This window comes from Ovis canadensis, chromosome 21 (assembly GCF_042477335.2).
Source record: "Ovis canadensis isolate MfBH-ARS-UI-01 breed Bighorn chromosome 21, ARS-UI_OviCan_v2, whole genome shotgun sequence".
NCBI classification, from domain to species: Eukaryota; Metazoa; Chordata; class Mammalia; order Artiodactyla; family Bovidae; genus Ovis; species Ovis canadensis.
Genome location: NC_091265.1, coordinates 27,493,255 through 27,511,464, shown reverse-complemented (window position 1 = coordinate 27,511,464; position 18,210 = coordinate 27,493,255). Strand labels below are relative to the sequence as shown.

The 18,210-nt window shown below is 42.6% G+C and overlaps 1 protein-coding gene across 10 annotated transcripts in view; it reads right to left on the bottom strand.

The window, feature by feature from the left end:
• DLG2 (discs large MAGUK scaffold protein 2) overlaps nt 1-18,210 on the bottom strand; it is a 2,361,423-nt gene that overhangs the window by 560,678 nt on the left and 1,782,535 nt on the right. For 6 of the 10 annotated variants that reach the window (XM_069564820.1, XM_069564810.1, XM_069564812.1 and 3 more), the window contains one exon: nt 15,032-15,187. The exons of the other annotated variants lie outside the window; for them this stretch is intronic. In XM_069564820.1, the coding sequence (XP_069420921.1) occupies nt 15,032-15,187 (156 nt within the window). The remainder of the gene's footprint in view (nt 1-15,031; nt 15,188-18,210) is intronic. 10 annotated transcript variants of the gene reach the window in all.

Below are 18,210 nucleotides of genomic sequence, written 5' to 3'. Positions count from 1 at the left end.
ACTATTCCCCTGGGTATTATGGGATGGAAATGCACGAAGAACTACAGATTGCTGGCCAACTCTCTCAGCAGCTGGCTTCGAACCTAGCATGAAAAAAGGAGGGGTCTAAGGTTTGAGTCAATTTGAGTGGGCAGATGTGGAGTTAGAAAGAGCCCGACTCTTGAATACATGTGGATTTTCACTTGCTGACCTAAGGGAAACGGAGCTTCCCTGGTGGCTCAGTGGTAAAGAATCCTCTTGCCAATGCAGGGGATGTGGGTTTGATCCCAAGTTTGTGAAGATCCCCTGAAGGAGGAAATGGCAATCCACTCCAGGATTCTTGCCTGGGAAAACCCATGGACAGAGGAGCCTGGCAGGCTATAGTCCATAGGGTTGCAAAAGAGTCAGACATGACTGAGCATGCACACACACATGACTTAAGGAAGCAGAGGGGGCCGCAGGATACTTCATGTGAGAGGTCTCATTGAGGGGTACAGCAAGAACATGGGATACAGTAAGGGGCCTTTTAGAGAGAAGGGAGGGAAGAAACCAACAGTCTCTGTCCAGAGGAGGACTCAGGAAAGGCAACTCTCCTTGTCTGTGATTTGTAGAGGTCTGTGACCAGAGATTTCTAGGAACTCTTGACCAACTGGAGGTCTGCAGCTGCTTGAGGCATCACTGGAAAGACCTCTAACCACTCCCTCCTGACTTCCCACAATCACTATCTCCATTCTTTCTGCTGTAATTTCATTTAACTTTGGGATTCTAAAAAGTAGATCATCTTCCGAGAAAGTTTTTGATGCTTTGGAAAATGAAAATACCAATGCTGCCCAACCAAGAAAAGCCTGTCTTCTTTGCTTCTCTGCTAGAAAAGAGTCGAGATTAGAGGGCTGCTTTCACGGGTCACAAAGATCCCAGAGGAAAAGGCACCAACATGAAAATCAGGACGAGGAGTCTGGCTGGGACCAAAGCTCTGGAGAGAGCAAGAGAAATGGGGATGGCAAGTCCCCCACCTGAGCAAAAAAGCCCCAGCTGACCAAGAGTCCCACATAGTACCTATCAAAACACGGAGGCGTGGGTCTCAGGGCTGTGAACGCAAGCCGCCCCGTTGGGAGCCCTGGTCCAGGGCAGGAAGGAAAGGCTTCTCATCTTGCCCCTGCCAGACACTACCCAGCTCCTGGAAGGCTGGCGTATGCATGGAGTGCCAGTGTGGACAGCAGTGGAAAAGGAGATGGAGGTCTGAAATGACATCATTCTAAGGGCTGGGACAGGGACAAGGTGAGGAGACAAAGTGATCTGTCGTAAGTGAGGAGCGTCCTCTGGGGAAATAATGGGAAATACGAGTGTGGATGTGGTTGTTCAGGACAATGCATGAGCCACCAAACCCCCACAAAGAAGAAAGGGAGCATCTCAGAATCCCAGCAGTTATGCTGGTGGACTGGTCTCCTGATGGTCTGGTCAGAGACTGCTGTTTTTACTTACAGTGCCTTTCCTCAAAACCAGGAAAAGCTGAAGGTCTCCCTACAAGGAACATAGTGCTAGCAAGACAGTAAGACTTTATCTAGCAGCTTGACATGGGAGAATGTAGAGAGCTGGAAGGAAATCTGGGCTATTACTCGACCTTCCGATTTCACATGAAAACAGTCTGAGGCTTCCCTAGGGGTTCAGTAGTAAGGTATCCGCGTGCCAATGCAGGGGACACAGGTTCAATTCCTAACTCGGGACGATCAGACACACCACACAGCAGCGAAGCCCGTGAGCCACAACTGCTGAGGCTGTTCTCTAGAGCCCCAGAGCCGCAATTACTGAGCCCACAGGCTGCAAGTACTGCATATACCCGTATGCCCCAAGGCATGCACTCAGCAGGAAGGGAAGCCATCGCAATAAGATGCCCGTGCACCGCAAATGGAGAGTAGACCCCACTTACTGCAACGAGGGGCTTCCCTGGTGGCTCAGATGGTAAAGAATCTGCCTGCAATGCAGGAGACCCAGGTTCAGTCCCTGGGTCGGGAAGATCCCCTGTAGAGGGAAACGGCAACCCACTCCAGTACTCTTGCCTGGAGAATTCCATCGACAGAGGAGCCTGGTGGGCTACAGTCCACGGGGCCGTAAAGAGTTGGGACACAACTGTGTGACTATCACTTCACTTCCCTGCAACTAGAGAAAATCTGTGTGTAGCAACAAGGGCTCAGCATAGCCGAAAATAAATAAACAACAATTAAAAAAAGAAATAATGCCTAGAAACCAATGAATACAAACCTATAACTGTAATATCCAGGGGAAATACAGGATGGATTCAGAATAAATAAGGTTGAAAGCTAAGTGAAATTCATGTATATTTGAAAAATACAATCCATAATAAGTTGCTAGACTTTTTTTTCCCATATAACCAATGTCTGTCAATTATATCCACACAATTAACCCTCTGGGCCCAGCGGTCCCTAAAGCTCTTGAGAGCAGGGTCTGACCATTTCTGGATTGTGTATCCCCAGAAGTCCCCACCATATAACAGGCATTTAACACATATTTGTGGGCTGAGTGACAGTTCCCTCAACTGGAGCACATAAAGTCTGACTAGATTACTTCAAGGTTATCTTTCATCTCTAAACTTGTATTAGCCTCTGAACTTGTCAAGACTATAAGGCTTGACAGGACAATAGCCTCGTAATGATGTCAGAGGCATAAGTAAGGAAGCAGAACATCAGAATAAATTTGAGAGGGATGAACATAACAGAGAGAAATACGATTTTCATCCCCGGCCTCAGTCTGGGCCAGTCCAGTCTGTTAGGTAGGGTGTTCATAAGAACGCTTGGCCAAGGGAATGAGCTAGGGCTGAAATCTGAACTGAATCCCATCTACATGTCACACTGGGGACCCTGGTACATTTTGTCCTTCATCCTGAAGGGGAGAGATTTTAAAATTTAGACAAAGGCTCTGGCTGGGTTAGCTGAGCCCAGTATATGCGCCACCCCCACCTTGCTGAAAGCCAACCACACAACTTCTCTTCACTCTCTAATGTATTCATTTTCTCTGGAATAGAGTGATCTTAGGTTATAGCATTCAGTTTGGAACATACACCTCTGCTGACTTTGAAAATCCTGTTCAAGGGATCCTTTAAACTTCATATGAGCTTAAGGTCCTCAGAACTGAATTAAAGAGTGGAAATGGAAGATTTACTTTTTCTGTTGTGAGAGGTAAATTTTGATCCTTTAATGAAAACAAAATTCTACTTTCTGAAATACTTAGACCTCTCTATAAATATAAGCAGCCTTGCACAGCCCTTCCTGCCACACTGCCAACCCTAACATTCATCTCTCTTTACAATTCACTGGGCTCACCATCAGGCTATGAATGAAAATGGTCTTGTATAATAGTCCCTTATTAAAAATTCATTCCCACCTCAGCCTGAGCTATCTATTTAGGGGGGTCATACTATGTCATTTGGGGCTTTCCAGGTGGCGCAGTGGTAAAGAACCCACCTGCCAGTGCAGAAGACATAAGAGACACAGGTTTGATCCCTGGGTCAGGAAGAGCCCCTGGAGTAGGAAATGGCAACCCGCTCCAGAATTCTTGCCTCGAGAATACCATGGACAGAGAAGGCTGGAGGACGGTAGTCCATGAAGTCGCAAAGACTCAGACACGACTAAGCAACTGAGCACACACTATGTCATTTAATACACACATATAAGTAGCTAACATTAACAGGGCACTTCATATTTATCAGGCACTGCTCTCTGCAGTTTACATATAACTTCATTAAATCTCTACAGCAACCCATGAAATGGATACCACAGTTATCACTATTATAAGATTCAGGATACAGAAGCTCAGAGTAGTTGTCAGCTGCTCAAGTTTACATAATTCGGCAGTGGTGGAGGCAGCTAACACTTTTATTCTAGAGTATAGACTCTTAACCATATATTTATTATCTATCTATTGAAATCTGACTATGGTTAAATGATGCATACTTTTTCCCCTCAGAATTTAATACTTGAGTGTTACGTCTGATGAGAATAACATTCAATAAATATTTATTGAGCACAAGTGAAAGGACCGATTCTGGTACCAGGCTGCCAGATTCAAATCCTAACCTAATCCTCAGTGACCTTAGATAGGTCACTTAATCTCTCCAGACTTCAGTTTCTTCGCTTGCAAAATGGGGAGAGTGATAAAAGCAAGTACCGTCTTGGACTGCAGTGGAAATCAAGGAGCTAATCTGTATCAAGTGCAGCCTGGCAGCCAGTAAGATTATGTACATGATAGCGACTGATTTCTTCTTCTCCTTCATCACTATCATCATCAGTATAACTATTAGGGCTACACGTCAGGACAGGAAATACAACAGTAAATAACACAACAAAAACCTTGCTCTAATGAAATTAACATTCTAAGTCCTGGTATACTCTGTTTTAACAATCTCATCCCATTGTTTCCATTTGTTAAAGATGTATCAGAGCTTTTCTGCAAAATTAGAATAATCATACCTACCCCAGAGATTGTCATGAGGATAAAATGAGTTAGTACCTATAAAAGTTTGGAACAGCGCCATGTACATAAATGCACTCAATGCACATTAGGGGTTTAAATTTGTATCCGTGCTGTGGGTGTTATGGTTCGATGTCACTGTCTTGATTCTTTCTGAGTTCCTGTAATTTGTTGCTATAGTGATTTTCCATAGCATTTTCTCACAGCTACTTTGCCTCCGCAAAGAACTGCTTTTGAAATTAAGCGTATCTTTCAGTTTCTTATGGCTTCCAATAACACAGTGGTTTACTAAAGTCAAAACAAAGATTGCTCCCCAAACAAAAAAAATTTACTAAAACTGAGGGAAAATATTCATAACAGCTCAGGTAGGTAAATAATCTGGCTTTTTAAAAACAGCTAGCCAATTAAATTTAGATTGTTTCATCACAGAGAGTTATTTGAATGTCTCAAGACAGGAATTTTGGAATAAGATCAATCTGAGTTCATTTCCAAGCTCCCCTGAGACTCCCTCTCTGGACCTGCCAGGGTTATTGCAAAGAGTAAATGAGACTTTAGGAAAAAAGTGAGTAGCCTGCCTTCTTCCCTCCTTCACACTACGTGATGCAATTGTAAATGTGCCTAAAAAATTCTTGAATTCTTAGTGAAAGAACATCTCCTGGATCTCTAAGAAGATGAAAGTGAAGGGCAACATAAATGGTATTTTTTTTAAGGGTCTGTATACATGTATGGGCTGGGGATGTAGCTCAGTGATAGAGCGCATGCTTTGCATGTATGAGTGTCGAAAATTCTGAAAGAGATGGGAATACCAGATCACCTGACCTGCTTCTTGAGAAATCTGTATGCAGGTCAGGAAGCAACAGTTAGAACTGGACATGGAACAACAGACTGGTTTCAAATAGGAAAAGGAGTACGTCAAGGCTGTATATTGTCACCCTGCTTATTTAACTTCTATGCAGAGTACATCATGAGAAATGCTGGACTGGAAGAAATGCAAGCTGGAATCAAGATTTCCGGGAGAAATATCAATAACCTTAGATATGCAGATGACACCACCCTTATGGCAGAAAGTGAAGAGGAACTAAAAAGCCTCTCGATGAAAGTGAAAGAGGAGAGTGTAAAAGTTGGTTTAAACCTCAACATTCAGAAAACAAAGATCATGGCATCCGGTCCCATCACTTCATGGGAAATAGATGGGGAAACAGTGGAAACAGTGTCAGACTGTATTTTTGGGGGCTCCAAAATCACTGCAGATGGTGATTGCAGCCTTGAAATTAAAAGACGCTTACTCCTTGGAAGAAAAGTTATGACCAACCTAGATAGCAGAGACATTACTTTGCCGACTAAGGTCCGTCTAGTCAAGATTATGGTTTTTTCCAGTAGTCATGTATGGATGTGAGAGTTGGACTGCGAAGAAGGCTGAGCGCCGAAGAATTGATGCTTTTGAACTGTGGTGTTGGAGAAGACTCTTGAGAGTCCCTTGAACTGCAAGGAGATCCAACCAGTCCATTCTGAAGGAGATCAACCCTGGGGTTTCTTTGGAAGGAATGATGCTAAAGCTGAAGCTCCAGTACTTTGGCCATCTCATGCCAAGAGTTGACTCATTGGAAAAGACTCTGATGTTGGGAGGGATTGGGGGCGGGAGGAGAAGGGGACGACAGAGGATGAGATGGCTGGATGGCATCACTGACTCGATGGATGTGAGTCTGAGTGAACTCTGGGAGTTGGTGATGGACAGGGAAGCCTGGTGTGCTGCGATTCATGGGGTCGCAAAGAGTCGGACACGACTGAGCGACTGAACTGAACTGATATACATGTATGGGCTTCCCCGGTGACTTAGTGGTAAAGAATCCGCCTGCAGTGCAGTAGACCTGGGTTTGATCCCTGGGTCAGGAAGATCCCCTGGAGGAGGGCACAGCAACCCACTCCAGTATTCTTGTCTGGAGAATCTCATAGACAGAGATGCCTGGTGTTGCAAGGAATCCTTGGGGTCACAAAGAGCTGGATACAACTGAAGTGACTGAGTATGCACGCATGAATATACAGGTACACACTGCTATATTTAAAACAGATAACCAGCAAGGCCCCCCTACTGTACAGCAAAGGGAACTCTGCTCAGTGTTATGTGGCAGACTGGATGGGAGGGGAGTTTAGGTAAGAACCGATACATGTATATATATGGCTGAGTCCACCTTCGCTGTCCACCTGAAACTATCACAACATTGCTAATTGGCTATACTCCAATATAAAATAAAAAGTCAACAAAAATTTCAAAGGGTCTATATAGAAAATTCATTAATTTCAAAGCAAGGGGGTTTCTTTCAGTGAGAATCCCTGCACAGAAAAGAGGCTATAAAATGGAATGTGGCAAGAGCCACCTCTGTGACTTTGTGGGAGTCAATTAATCTCTCCTTAGTTTCCTTAATTCAAATTGGGCTTGGTGATCACTCTACTTCAAAAAAGCAGCGAAAGCCTTTGAAGGAGAAGCTGCTGCATAAACGCGAGAAGGAATTGGGCCTTAAGAGCCATGCCCAGAGGGTTTCCTCTCCTGGTTTTAATTAAAAATGAAATTAAGAATTCTTTCAGATTATATCAGCCTTTTAAAGAAGGCAAAAGAAGGTCAATGATTTGTTAAGCATCTTCTTTCTTCTTTTAATGGTGCATTTCCCAGATTACATCATGTGAACAAAGCTCAAATTTTCTTTCAGGATCCACAGATTTGTGGCAGCGTGGATATAAGATGTGGGGGACTGAGTGAGAAGCCACGGTGAATGGGAGGGATTACGGCTCCCGAGAGCCGAAGCCTGTCTGCTGTGGGAAAGCCCCCACTGGAGTCCTGGCTCTCCCCTTGACTACATCAAACCCCACCCTCCGCCAAGTTGTTGGGATACTTAGAATCAAGTATTCATACAAATGGAAAGTGCGTGGCTACTAATCTGTGCTCCAGAGTAGCTATCATTTTGTCTGCATTCCTAAAAAGATACACATGGGCTAGAAATATTGCTATGTAAGTAGACTAAAAAAAATATATGGGGTCACATAAGGGGCTCCCCAAGTGGTGCTAATGGTAAAGAACCTGCCTGCCAACGCAGGAGACATAAGAGATGTGGGTTCAATCCCATGGAAGAAGGCATGGCAGCCTATTGTAGTATCCATGCCTGGAGAATCCCATGGACAGAGGAGCCTCACGGACCACAGTCCATAGGGTCACAAAGAGTTGGTCATGAATGAAGTCAGTTAGCACGCACACGTGTGCTTCAGAAATATGCCATCTTTTATGGGGAAACTATAAATGTAATAATAAAAGGGGAAACATATGACTTTGCCAGTGGTAGCAAGGAGGATGCTGCCCTTAAGAATGATAAAAGAAATGAACATCCACAGCTTTCTCATGGCATCTGGGCATACACCTGTGCTGATAAATATTCACCTGATTTGTGATAACACTAAAAATAAACATACATGAGCTCAAGGCTTTACAATAGAATAAGCACGTGAAAATAATAATGACTGACGTACATGGTGCCCAGATAAAGACTCATTTTCTCCACTTCCCTGGATCCTCACAACAATCCTAAGAGGAGAACAGACCAGATACGATCATTTCCCCCTTTTCTGGTGAGTGAAAGGTCAAAGGAAGGCCTCAAACCTGGACAGTCTGGACACAGTCCTTGGCTCCTCTATGACACTGGGTTGCCTTCGTCTCAAGGAAGAGATCTTCCCTCTACTCTGCCTCCCTGTCCTTCCATTGATTTTCCTTCTACAGAGCTTCAAATTTTTGAGGACAAACGTCTGTATATTCAAAGCTATGGTTTTTCCAGTAGTCATGTATGGATGTGAGAGCTGGACTATAATGAAGGGTGAGCATCAAAGAATTGATGCTTTCAAATTATGGTGCTGGAGAAGACCTTTGAGAGTCAAACCAGTCCATCCTAAAGGAAATCAACCCTGAATATTCTTTGGAAGGATTAATGCTGAAGCTGAATCTCCAGTACTTTGGGTACCTAATGTAAAGAGTCAACTCATTGGAAAAGACCCTGATGCTGGGAAAGATTGAAGGCAGGAGTAGAAGGGGACGACAGAGGATGAGATAGTTGGATGGTATCATTGACTCAATGGACATGAGTTTGAGCAAATTCTGGGAGCTGGGGAAGAACAGGGAAGCCTGGTGTGCTACAGTCCACAGGGTCGCAGAGCTGGACATGACTGAGTGACTTAACAATGAAATTGAGGACAAGAGTGCCCCCTGTCTTCAAGAAGAAGTGATGCAAACACTAACTAGTAGATACTCCAAGCTAGAAAATTCTTCCTCTTAAATCTGTCAGAAGTACCACCTAGCCTATCTGATAATTAGTTCAATATCTATTCATATCTCTCCAACTCCAAAGCTTCAGTTTAGTTCTTCATAATTTCAACCTTATTTGATATACAAACTAGTCTCCCTTCAAACTCTTCTCACACAGCAAAGGGATCTTTCTAAAAACATAAATTGGAGCTTCCCCAGTGTCTCAGTGGTAAATAATCCACCTGCCAATGCAGGAGACATAGGTTCGATCCCTACTCTGGGAAGATCCCACACGTCACAGAGCAACTAAGCCCGTGCGCCGCAACTATTGGGCCTGTGCTCTAGAGCCCAGGAATCAAAACCACTGAAGCCTGCGCCCTAGAGCCCGGACTCGAAAACAAGAGAAGCTCCTGAAATGAGAAGCCAGTGCCCCACAGCTAGAGAGCGGCCCCCATGTACGGCGACCAGAGAAAATCCCTTGTAGCGTTGAAGACCCAGCACAGCCAAAAAAATAAAAAATTAATTTAAAAAACGCAAATGAAATTATGTCTTTATTCAGCATTAAACTCAACAACTCCACACTGCTTATAGGACAGGGACCCAAATCCTCGGCTCAGCACATAACACCTTCTATGAGTCGCAGCTGCCCCTGCCTCCAACTTTATCACCCAGACAATGACCCTAAGCCACACAGAGCTGCTGGCTGTCCCAGAGTGTGCCCACCAGTTGCGGCACGCAGGCTTAGTTGCTCTGTGATGTGTGGGATCTTCCTGAACTAGGGATGGCACCTATGTCTCCTGCATTGGCGGGTGGATTATTTACCACTGAGCCACCGGGGCAGCTCCCATTTGTGTTTTTAGAACGATCCCTCTGCTGTGTGAGAAGAGTTTGAAGGGAGACTAGTTTGCAAATCAAATAAGGTTGAAATTATGAAGACCTAAACTGCAGCTATGGAGATGGAGATGTATAAACAGATAATGAGCTAATTATCACAAGGCCTAACCCTGTGCTTTTGACTTGGAACACATTTCTTTCCTCATCTGACTGATGAACTAAGTGTCTTTGGGAAAACTTGAAGGAAGCAAAGGAAGAGTTAGATGATACTTCCTCCATTTACCCTTAGAAACTCACCTGTACTTTTATTATAATGTTATTTTGCATAGAAGTTATATTTAATTTTGAACTTATAGGCTTTGAGACAGGTAAAACGTTAATAGATAGATTTTCTAAAATTTTATAAGGCGTGGGTGGTTGTCAAAAATAGGCCACCATAACTTTGGCTTATGGCTGAAGTCTTGTAACAGCCTCGTGAACCTATGAGAGATAAGGTTAAGTTCCCTATGAAGAATGGTTCTTATAAATACTAGAACTTAATGAAACAAGGTGTGAGTGGGGAACATTCCTCTGTGGGTGTGTGTGTGTGTTCACACCTTCACAGAAGGGACAACCTCAGAGCATGATTCCTCCCTTTGGTATCTCTTCTAATTGCCTGTTTTTAGTTACCTAGAGATTAAGTACACTGGAGAAACCAGAGGCCTTTAGCAAAGGAACCTCACAAAGTACAACAATGAATTCTTCATTTATGTGGTCTTATTCACCTCAGAACCCCTAGCATCTAGGGGAATGCCTGGTGACCTAGTAGGAGGTCCTTGAAAATATACTCTTCAAGGAGTTGATGTTTTATGAACACGTAATGCTTCAGAGATGTTTCCTATCTAAAATCTGTCAACATATTTTAGCTAGACTTCATCTGGTTTATCTCAACCTCTTTTTATCAATTACAGTATAACAATAATTAGGACCATCTATGTAAAAAGACAAATGAAAACATGTCAATATGTTGAGAAAACAGGCAAGGATATGATATTCCTTGCCCCAGGAACATTAAAAGCTGAATCACTTAACATTTTCTCCAAGAAGAAAAACCAATTACATCAAAAACTCCATTTTTTTTTTTAAAGAAAAAGATAGATTTTTTTCTTTAAAAAAGCAAGAGCCTCTCGGATAAGCAAGAGCCTCACAGAAACACCATTTGTTTTTCATAGAGCTTCAAATTTTGGTCTGATACCAGGCTCTGCCCATTTCTTGCTTTTTCAGGGTCTGAAAAGTCAATTACTCTAAACATAATCTGCAGCCTTAGGAGCTGACACTTTGCCAAGTAATTTAAGGTGCTTTGCTACGGAAAACTTACAGTCTCTCTCTTTTCTTTGGGATGATGCTATGGCAGCAAATTGTGTATACAGCTAATTCATCCCTGGATATTTGCTATTAGTTCAAAGAGCTGCAAACTTGGGTATTTAAAAGGCAGAGAATACAGATGCTTGACTCCTGGCTTTTGCTGACTTGCCTCCATTCTTCCAAATGTTGATCAGAGATGAGCTGGTACCCAGGGAAAGGTGCTTCACAGGCTAACTTTCACAGAAGTAGCTTTCATTGCCATCTAAGACTATAACTCCAACTGTCAATGTGGGCATACTTCTGAAATACACTGTGGGAAATTTTCAAATGCCCTGAAAAATATACATTAAAACATACTGCAACTTAAAGGTGAGGCATTGCTTCAACTTTTCTGGTTGGCCTTTTCAATTTACACCTTTGTAAAAAGTTGCCTTTAGTATAACATTTCGCACTTTGTCAATGCTTGACAAAATTTGGTTGGATGAATCGACAGATATTTTCTTATAATATTCTTTTATGGCAAAAGATCCCTAAATATTTTTACTTAACCATGAGTAGAAGTAAGAGTCCATTGTTGATGAAGACAATGGATTGGGATCTTCATCATTAACAGAGTTGGCTAAGGGCTTGTCTATTTAAGTTCTTGTTGGCTACGGGCTTGTCTAAGTTCTTGCCTACCTCTGATGTTCTCTAAGTAATTCAAGGTCACAGTGGAGAAAGCAAGGGAGGGTGTCGTAAATGGAACTAGAATCTTTGAACTTGTCCCCAGAATTACTGGCTGTATTTCAAGAAACATCGGCGCAGTATTTCCCACTGGAGAGAAAGCAAATAATCTCTGAAAGGGACTGCCCAGTCTTCATGAAGAACTGAGAGCTACCGAATCGATCTATAGTATAGACAGTGACCATTAAGAAAACTGAAGGTGAAAGTGAAGGACGCAAATGAGTTCTAGGCCATCATCTGTTTCCAAGCACAGATTCGTTCATTCATGGAGGTATTTTATACCCCTCCTAAAAACTGAGAAAAGCACAGCTTGAGTCACGACCTGTTCCTGAGACAGGTATCTGTTTGCTTATCACCAGATCTTATTTCCACGTGTACTTAGGCACTCAATAATTCTGAGCTCCTGCTGTGCCAGACTGGGCTAATTGCTAGGGATATAGCAGTGAACAAAACAGATGCCGTTTCACTCACTGACCTTGCAGTCCAGAATGTGAGAGAGCCATTTGGGTTAAAAATCACATGTACATTTATAAATTGCTTGAGTCAAATGGGAAAAGAGAGAGCGACTCTAGCAGGGGACCTGATTTTCGCTTTGAAGGAGCTTCTCCGCCGGAGTACAAGTTAAACTTAGACCTGAGATGAGCAGCAGTTCATCAGGCAAAGTGTAAAAAGAGCTTTTTGATTTGAGGAAAGAGCATGTGTGAAGCACTTGAGATAGGAAGAGATTTAGTGCATTTCGTAAAGAAAAAGAAGGCTGGTGTGAGCAGTGTGGGCAGCAAAGGGAGCAGTGACATGAGACGTCTAGGAGGCAGGCAGGCAGGGGCTCGATCATGCACGGCCTGGATGCTATGCTAATGACTTTGCATTTTATCTTAATGCAAAGGTGAGAGAGCACTGATCTGTATTTTTAACAGATCACTGTGGCTGTACTGAGAGTGAAACAGGAGGACAATAGTGGAAGGAGTGAGACCTATTAGGGGACTGTTATAGGTGACGGAGGCTTGGATTAAAGTGGTGGAAAGAGAAGTGAAGGAGAATCAGCACATTTGAGATATATCTTAGAGGTAGGATTTTAAGGTATTTAAGATCGGATGATGGGTGTGAGGGAAAACAAAGTGTGTAGCATGATTTTCAAGTTTTGGCTTGGGCAACGGAGTAAATGTATGTGTCCTTTACTGAACTGGAGAAGTGTGGAAGGGGGTAAGAATTTCAGTATCAGTGTATGGGTGACAATACTACTGAAATGGATATGTGTGTGTGTGTTATTCTTTTCTATAAATAAATAAGGAAAAATATGGAAAAAGAAAGGAAAGAAGAGGGAAAACGAAGGGGACAGAATGCTAATAAATAGAAAATAGAATTCCCAAGGGGAAGATGGAGGGTGGGGGTTGGGACTGGTGGGGGTCAGGACTGCTAAGGGAATGCAATATGAAAAATACATATTCAATGTTATAGTAATTATTTTTTAAATTTGGGAACAATCCCCTATGGTTTTCATCATGCAGATTACAGAAAGTAAATGGAGTAGAGTCATTTCTGTTGGGTCTACACAAAGGTGGACTGTCATCCACTTACTGGTGAGTTTTTAAGAAGGGATGTATCAAAACCCCCAGGGGAATGTAAGGAATGTGACTTTGTGTTCATAGAAAGAACATGGGTTAAAAAAAAAAAAAAGATTCATTGACATTGAGCTAGAAGAAGGGAGATGAGAAGGCAGGATAAAAATAGAGATAGGAAAGACAAAGAGAAATGGGTGGATTTGGCCAGCAAGCAAAGATGTCTCTGCCACCATGCCTACGCCAATGCAGGTACTAATGGTCACCTGGGTGTGAATCCCAGCCCGGCCACACAGTGGAGGGTGATCGCTGGCATGTCAGGTACCCTCTCAAGCCTTGATTTTCATACTTGTAAAGCAAAGATAATGATAGCATCTACATCATAAGGTGACTGTCAGGGTTAGCAGAAATAATTCACAAGAAGTGCTTAACAACACTCCTGGCTCAGAGGAAGAGCTCAATAAATGTTAGCTGCCTTAATGTAGCTGACTGTTTATAGATGCATAATTACTAGAAAGTCATCATTGTAGCCTGCCTCCTCATTTCCGTGTGGTGACTTTGCCCTTTTAGCTTCAAAATCATATAGTTCACTGTATCAAGAAATAGATTTATAATATGAAGAACTTTTTCAAAGAGCAAAGCTGTTAGGCTTTGCTTGTTGCAAATTAGTGAAAATGCCCCAGCATAGCCAAAAATATGTTTCTCATTTATTTCTAGAAATGTTAGATATAATTTAAAAGTTGGTATTTAACTCCTCTCAAGAGGCAAATCATTGACTTCTAAACTTATTCGTTGAAAACCTCCAAGAACAGAGACGATGTTCTAAGGAGATCTTATTCACTACGAATCACTCAAAAAATCTATGTTTTCTCTGTCATAATAATATTATGAAGCCGTGTGAAGATATTCTGTCAGAAAACGTAACAACACAAGCACCACATTCCATGTAGAAATATTACAATTGAGATCTTCCCATTTTATACTAAATTGGAACTATCTTATGAAACACTGTATTCTCTTTTTCTTTCTGTAGCTGACTGGCTGTTACAGGAAGATAGGATTTTATTGTTTGTTATAAATATGCTGTAGAATGATAATGTAGAATTATGTCTAACCTTTAGACTTAGAACAATTTACAAATTTTTGTAGAAAAATTCAAAACATTCTATGATCAAATCTGAACTCCACATTTATTGAGGGAATTGCCTTAACTGCTCTGACTTTAATTTTCTTATATAAAATGGCAGTTACTAAGTAAGACAACTGATGTAAACACCTAGCATTATAACATACTGTAGAGGTGAAGATTATATTCTTTGTGGTTAGTTAGCACCGACTAGTTCTGTAGTTTTGGATGAGTTAATACCTAAAGGAGTCAGTTAAATGATGACATTAATTTAATAATTTAGTTAAAATATGAAACAATAATAGTATCAACTTCTTAGTCAATGTGATGCATGGAGCAGAGCATTACTATTTAAAATGTACTAATCAAGAATGCAGTTCTCTTTGAACCTTCCGTATGAGGGAAAGGGTGCTAATTAAATTCCAAAATGAATTCTTTGGGAAAAATATAATTAATGCCTTCTTAACAATGCATGGGGACCGAGAACATTTGGAGCATTGTGTGATCACGTGTAAGGGCTCTCTGATCACACTAGGAGACCAATGCTCTCCATGTCTCCCCCTGCCCCATGGGAGCAGAACGGCTCTCCACCCCGAGGAAGCTGTAGGGTGCAGAGCAGCGGGCAGAGGCGGATTCTACCCGTTCGTCCCCGTGGAAGCACATGCACCCGGAGAAGATGAAGTGAGAAAGCGCATGCAGTACCTGGTCATCTCAGAGTCGGGGAGCAGGCCTAGGTGGTAGTGGGGGTAGGGAGCTGAGAGAAGGAAGCTTTTGTCACACTCAACAGGGGAATAGTGCCTGGGAGAAGCAGGCTTATCACACAGTTTGTTCACAGTGCTGTAAACGGGTTCCGGAGGCCTGGTGATACAAGAGAAAGAGATGCAGGGTTAGCGCTCACACTGAACGACAGGCGGCGTGCAGCATCTTACCATAGGCGACAGCAAACGCCCCAAACAACGCCACGGGCTTCACGAGGCCTGAGTGAAGAGGCTCTCCACAAGCAGGTCCTCGGGGTAGAAATCACAGCTTTGGCTGACACGTGGCATGACTAAAAGTCACGTGTCAGATACCTCAATAGAGTCACAGAAAGAGACACGCATGCGTGCTCAGTCGTGCTCGACCCTGGGACCCCCCCGGACTGTAGCCCGTCAGGCTCCTCTCTCCATGGAATTTTCCAGGCAAAAATACTGGCGTGACTTGCCATTTCTTCCTACTCCAGGGAATCTTCCTGACCCAGAGACTGAACCCATGTTTCCTGCATTGGCAGGCAGATTCTTTCTCCTGGGAATCCCAACAGAGTCATAATCAACCTTTAAACACCGTATCTTTTTAGATAAGCCTGTCTGAAAGGCCAAAATTTGGGAATCTCTGACATGGCTCCTTCTTACACTGGAATCTTATCTTAACTGTGAACTTCACATAGACTTTCTCTGGCCACACTGGCCAGGACACCTTGAAATTTTTCAGAGCACCTATTCATATTTTATGATAATCTTTTCTCAGCATAAAATAACCTTTTTAATATTTTCTTTAATTTTTTTATTATCACTCTCACTACACCATAAATTGTATGAGCAGAGAGACATTTTTTTTAACCACTTACAGTACAGTGTGGCACATAATGCGTTGACCGCATGTATGAATGAATACATGAATACAACTTCCTATATTTATACTGCGAAACTTTTGCTTGGTGATTTGTGGGGGGTGGTTGGCTTTACCTAAGAATCTAATAGGTTCCTCCATATATTTATTCATAGTGTGCTCCCTGTCCCCTAGAGTTGACTTCAGAGAGTTTTCCACAAGGAAGATTTTAGTAACATTTCTATTAAGTGAATTCATCTAGGGATACTGAAACATTACCTAAAATAGCAACATTTTTATATCTGTTATTGACAAACATGCATATTACGATCAGATAAAATTTTCTATGGTTTCTGGTCAAAGATCCATATTAAAAAAGAAAGTTTCACAACTCTCTTCTCCATTTTTTAAGCGCATGGTCTGAAAGTACTTTCAATATCTTTCCATTATGTAAGAATGAAAAGATGGGTATTGAAATGAAAGGTCTATGAGCAGTCAGGGTCATGGACCCAGAAAGTGTAGCCTTAGCTGGGAAGGTAAGGAGCAAGTCAGGAAACTGGGCCATGTCCAGAGTCACACTCAGTGGGGGCAAATTGCACCTCCTGGGGTCACAAGACACTGGAGGCAGCAAGTGGTGGTCACGAGCCCGAGCAGAGGCAGAGGAGGTGAGCTCAGTGACGGCACAGTCTGCGCTTCTGTAGCTCCAGCCCTCAGTGTGGCTCCTCCCGTGTAACAGGCGCTAAGTCAGTGCGGACAGAGAATGGAGAACGGGGAAGAAAAGAGGGTAAACCAAGCATTACAAATGAACTACCTAACATAATATTGCTGTGGCCAATCATGGGATGTCAGAGTAGACATAATGTCTAGAGACCTGGAGTCTGGATTCTTTTTCAACACAAAGCTTTCCATGACACAGAAGGAGGTTCCTTGGCGTGTTTATTTTGTGTAACACAGTAGAGGGGCTGAGGAGGACTCCAGAGGCCTATCTGTCCTATGGAATAACGACCTCAGTGGGAAAATGAAGTACTTTACAGTGGAGTTGGCTTGTTCTATCCCAGCGGCTGTAACATTTACAAGAAGAATTAAAAGTTTTTTAAATAAAAGAGCCAGACTTATTAGGGAATCTATCCTTCAATAAGACAACTGCTCTGTTTTAAGAAAAATCCAGTAAGTTCATAAATTTCTGTTTATCAATTTAAACATATATATAATTTATACTGGTAAATACAGCACTTAAAAGAGGCAACTGCAAATGATCCTTAAAAACTGTTCTTTTTTTTTTTAATATGATACTTTTCTCTTTCTGACTTATTCACTCTGTACAACAGGCTCTAGGTTCATCCACCTCACTAGAACGGACTCAAATGCATTCCTTTTTATGGCTAAGTAATATTCCACTGTATATATGTACCACACCTCTTTATCCATTCATCTGATGATGGGCATCTAGATTGCTTCCATGTCCCAGCTATTGTAGACAGTGCTGCTAGTAAAACAGTACTGATGAAGCTATTTGCAGGGCAGGAATAGAGACACCGACATAGAGAACAAACGTTGGACACAGCGAGGGAAGGAGAGGGTGAGACAAATTGAGAGAGTAGCATTGAAACTCATACACTAGTGTATATAAGTTCAGCCCAGTCGCTCAGTCATCTCCGACCCCGCGACCCCATGGACTGCAGCACGCCAGGCCTCCCTGTCCATCACCAACTCCCGGAGTTCACTCAACTCATGTCCACTGAGTTGGTGACGCCATCCAGCCATCTCATCGTCTGTCATCCCCTTCTCCTCTCACCTTCAATCTTTGCTAGCATCAGGGTCTTTACAAATGAGTCAGTTCTTTGCATCAGGTGGCCAAAGTACTGGAGTTACAGCTTTAGCATCAGTACTTCCAATGAAGATTCAGGACTGATGTCCTTTAGGATGGACAGGTTGGATCTCCTTGCAGTCCAAGAGACTCTCAAGAGTCTTCTCCAACACCACAGTTCAAAACCATCAATACTTCAATGCTCAGCTTTCCTTATAGTCCAACTCTCACATCCATACATGACCACTGGAAAAACCATAGCTTTGACTAGACAGACCTTTGTTGGCAAAGGAATGTCTCCACTTTTGAATATGCTATCTAGGTTGGTCATAACTTTTCTTCCAAGGAGCAAGTGTCTTTTAATTTCATGGCTGCAATCACCATCTGCAGTGATTTTGGAGCACCCCCCCTCCCCCCAAAAAAATCTCTTTCTGTTTTCACTGTTTTCCCATCTATTTGCCATGAAGTGATGGGACCAGACACCATGATC